At 36.1% G+C, this 3,753-nt stretch overlaps 1 protein-coding gene across 1 annotated transcript; it reads left to right on the top strand.

The window, feature by feature from the left end:
• Nucleotides 1-2,744: 2,744 nt before the first annotated feature.
• LOC117923982 lies at nt 2,745-3,421 on the top strand. Its single transcript, XM_034842514.1, has one exon. It carries the CDS (start codon nt 2,887-2,889, stop codon nt 3,241-3,243), a length of 357 nt encoding a protein of 118 aa, XP_034698405.1. The 5' UTR covers nt 2,745-2,886; the 3' UTR covers nt 3,244-3,421.
• Nucleotides 3,422-3,753: the final 332 nt, after the last annotated feature.

The following is a 3,753-nucleotide window of genomic DNA, read 5'->3' as shown; positions in this document are numbered from 1 at the left end:
TGTCATTATCACTCTAAAATTAAAGATTCTGACCCTCCAAACTCTAATCATTTTCCTTCTCCCAAATTTGATTCCAACACATCCAACCAAAATAATGCCAAACTTCAATGATATGACTCCACCTACTTGCATGCACAAGAAAACCCATAACTGAACGTAATCAAACTCACACAACAAACACACTTACAATAACAACTCCAAAATCAATCAAAACTTGGCTTCAACAATTAAAATATACACGACCCCCCATTTCATGTTAGGAATGGCAATTGTTTGTATTGTTTCGACTTCGTGTCATGTCGATGTAAAAAATCATAAAATATACTTGGTTGTATTGAATTTTATTTGTTATGAATATATGGTATTTATTATATAAATAATATGGCATGATTTGTATAACCCCTTCAATAATTAAGATAGATTAGGTTGAGTTAGGCCTCTAGTAATACCAATTTAACAAAGAAATTGAAGTGATCGTTCATTTATTCATAGAACCGGTTTAAAATAATATGACTCATTTAACTTATTTAAAATTTTAATATCTGAAAAACCAACTTATTTTTAGAATTATTTATTTAAAAGAATTTTTAAATTTTATAATAATATAAAGGATATGTCTAAAAGGCTAAAATGGAGGATGAGAAATTAATGTCATTTTCAATTATTTATGTTTCTATTATTTTTATATATATTAAAAATGAAAATAAATAATTTCATTATCATACAAATCAAGTTCAATTCCCATAAAACTTCGATTCCCTTTTTTATACGTAATATCATAAATCACTCCCATTCTTATCGTAGTTCATTTGGACGGAATAATTACCCTTTATTCCAAATTTCCAATCCATTAATTTCATTTAGATTGATGTCATTATCACTGAAAAACTTAGTGGGAATCCTCCAAAACTTTGGTCAAAATTCATCAAATTCCGGTGTCTAACCAAAATGCTTAACTGAAAAAAGCCAAACTTCTTGCTTCAATACTTAACTATAATTCATTAATTTCAACCCAACACTCTATTGTTGATTTAAAAAAAAAAAAAAAAAAAAAGATAGAGCCATAAACGTAAAAGCATATAATGCGCATATCCGTACAGGAAAAATATGCTATAATTCAACGGCAAATTAAAGTCATACAGTGCAAAACTTGAAGATAAGAATCCCTCCAATACGACATTTTGTGAACAAATATGAAGACCAAAACTAAAAGTCACGTAGCCAAAAATTCAAAGGGAGGAGTCATTTTCCAGGAACGGAGAAAAATGGGAGTCCCACGTGTAAGTTTCCCATTGGACCACACCCCCTCTCTCCCGGAAATTATTTATTTTCTGGAGGCCTGTTTGTTTGATTTCCAGACAGGGTCTCTCTTATCCCAAAGGCAGACTTCGTTTGGCTTTAGCTAAAATGTAAAGCTTGGACTTGTACGAAACCAACGGCTGGGATCGGGAACGTGGCACTGAGCAGAGGAATTATTGAGATTCCCTGTGACGTCACTTCCCCACGTGGCGTGTCACTAGTGGTTTGTTTTATTAGAATTATTACGCTGCTTGCTGCCAAGGTTGTGGAATTTGATTAGGTGGACCTCGGCAAAAGAGCCCAGCTCACCCGGAGCATGAGCCGACGGATGCGCCGAGCTCCCCCCGTCCCTAGCTTTACACCTACGCCTCCCCCCAATCATCACTCTAAACATTACAGCTTTCAGCTTCAGGCTTCAGCCACTGCAGCCATTTTCTCCTGGCTCGGCTACCCTCGACTTTAATTTTTTTTTTTTTTTTTTTCCTTGTTAAAGCCTTAAAGGGTAGGCATTTGGGGAATGCATGGGTTTGTTAAATTAATTGGGAAATTAAAAATAAATGTTTCCTTAAAGGTTTCGTGTTGATCAAGAAATTAAATTAATAAGATACACGCTGTATTCAACCATTAATCCAATTTAAATCCATTGATGAATATATCAAATTTAGATCCAATTAATTACTGGGCACAGGGTCCTCTTAATATTATCACCCCTAAATTGAGAAAGTCCGACAATAATCATTTAATTTTCTCACGGTCCAAGGACGGACCAGATGGATGATGAGAGTTGGGACTTGGGAGTGCAATTTTCCAAATCAAAAGTTTGGATGTGCTTTTATGAGTCATAATGACACCATTCCACTTTCTTGGTCATTGCATTAGACCATTTCAACAACGAGGTGACATTGTGACAACACTTTATCATCACAACTGGGAAAATAGTTTCGAAAAACAAAAAAATAAAAAAACAAAATCACATGAAATGTATTGTGTGTAATTAATTAATATCATTTTCTAGATTTGAAAAATAACTAATCTGACGAAAGCTTTGGCAGAAAAATAAACCACTCGAAAGGGGGTGGTCCCCTGAAAACCCAAAGGGAATGAGACCCGAAACTGGAAAACTAAAAGTCATGTAACATGAGCACAATGAAGTGTGTGGCCAAAGATGTGAATACAAATTTTAATTAATTTTTAAAAAAATTTTGAAAGCCCACTCCAGCATTAACAACGCGTTAAAGACAGTTTACAAAGCCCAAACAAGTCACTAAATAAAGAGCCGTGAGCCATAAGAAAGAAGAGGAAGGAGCTGTTTGAGTGAGGAGCCGGTGGATGGACTCTAGAGAGAGAAACAAACAAAAAAAACAAAAAACTTAGAGAGAGAAGGGAAGAAAGAGTGAAGCGAGGACCGCACTCAAGGCCTTTATAGTGACGCCATCTGACGACAAAATCATTAGTGTGCTCACTACGATTTAGATTCCCCTAATTTTTCTCGTCAATCAAACACTCCTATAAATATCACCCATTTGCCTCTTCTACCATACTGTTCTATCAGCCTTTTGTTCATTTTTTCCTTTAATTGTCTCTGAAATGGAAGAAGAGTTCGAGGAATCCGAGGTGATGTTTGCTGATAAACATGATTACAGAGAAATATCATCTCAAGCAAGTCACAATCATAAGTTCGGGAAGAAGAAAAAGAAGAAGAATTCGGTTCCCATGAATATTCCCACCACCAGTGTTTCTCTTGGTGGAGATTCGGATGAATCCCAGGAGGAATTTGATTTTGAAGATGAAGAGATGGTCCCGCCGCATGTTATCACCAGCCGAAGAGTAGCCGGGAAGATGGCGTTTTCGGTGAGGACCGGCACTGGGAGGACGCTGAAGGGGAGGGAGTTGAGTCATGTGCGGAATTCGATTCTGAGGATGACTGGTTTCTTAGAAACATGACACAACTTGCTTCTTTAGCTAGAAAAGAAAAGAAAAAAGAATGAAGGGAAATTGTTATGGCTGTAATGTCGATCTGTATGTGTGGGTTAATCCATTTGAATTCTCATGCATTGAAGCGAAAGAATGAAAATTTGTGAATTAATTAGAAAATGGAATATAATTTAATTATATTTTTCCATATCAGTATCTTCTTCTTTTTCTTCTTCTTCTTCCTCGTCATCATCATTTTGTTTCCCTCTTTTATGATGTCATGTAGCTTACAGATTGGCTGGGTTCAGTTATGCTGCACAGGGTGCGCACTGAGCCCCACACCAGTTCCGGTTCTTGTCTGAACTTCGGCAGACTCGAACATGAACAGCTGGTTTACAGAGAAGGATTAAAGGGAGTGTTTGGTTGGTTCATGAATTGAACAACGAATCCATTTCAGACTTGAAAATGTTTCAATATGATATACTAGAAATGAAGGCATCCAAACGAGTAAGTTAATCCATTTCTTTAAATAATTGTCCC

This window comes from Vitis riparia, chromosome 10 (genome assembly GCF_004353265.1).
Source record: "Vitis riparia cultivar Riparia Gloire de Montpellier isolate 1030 chromosome 10, EGFV_Vit.rip_1.0, whole genome shotgun sequence".
NCBI lineage: Eukaryota > Viridiplantae > Streptophyta > Magnoliopsida > Vitales > Vitaceae > Vitis > Vitis riparia.
This window is presented reverse-complemented; position numbering and strand designations above follow the sequence as displayed.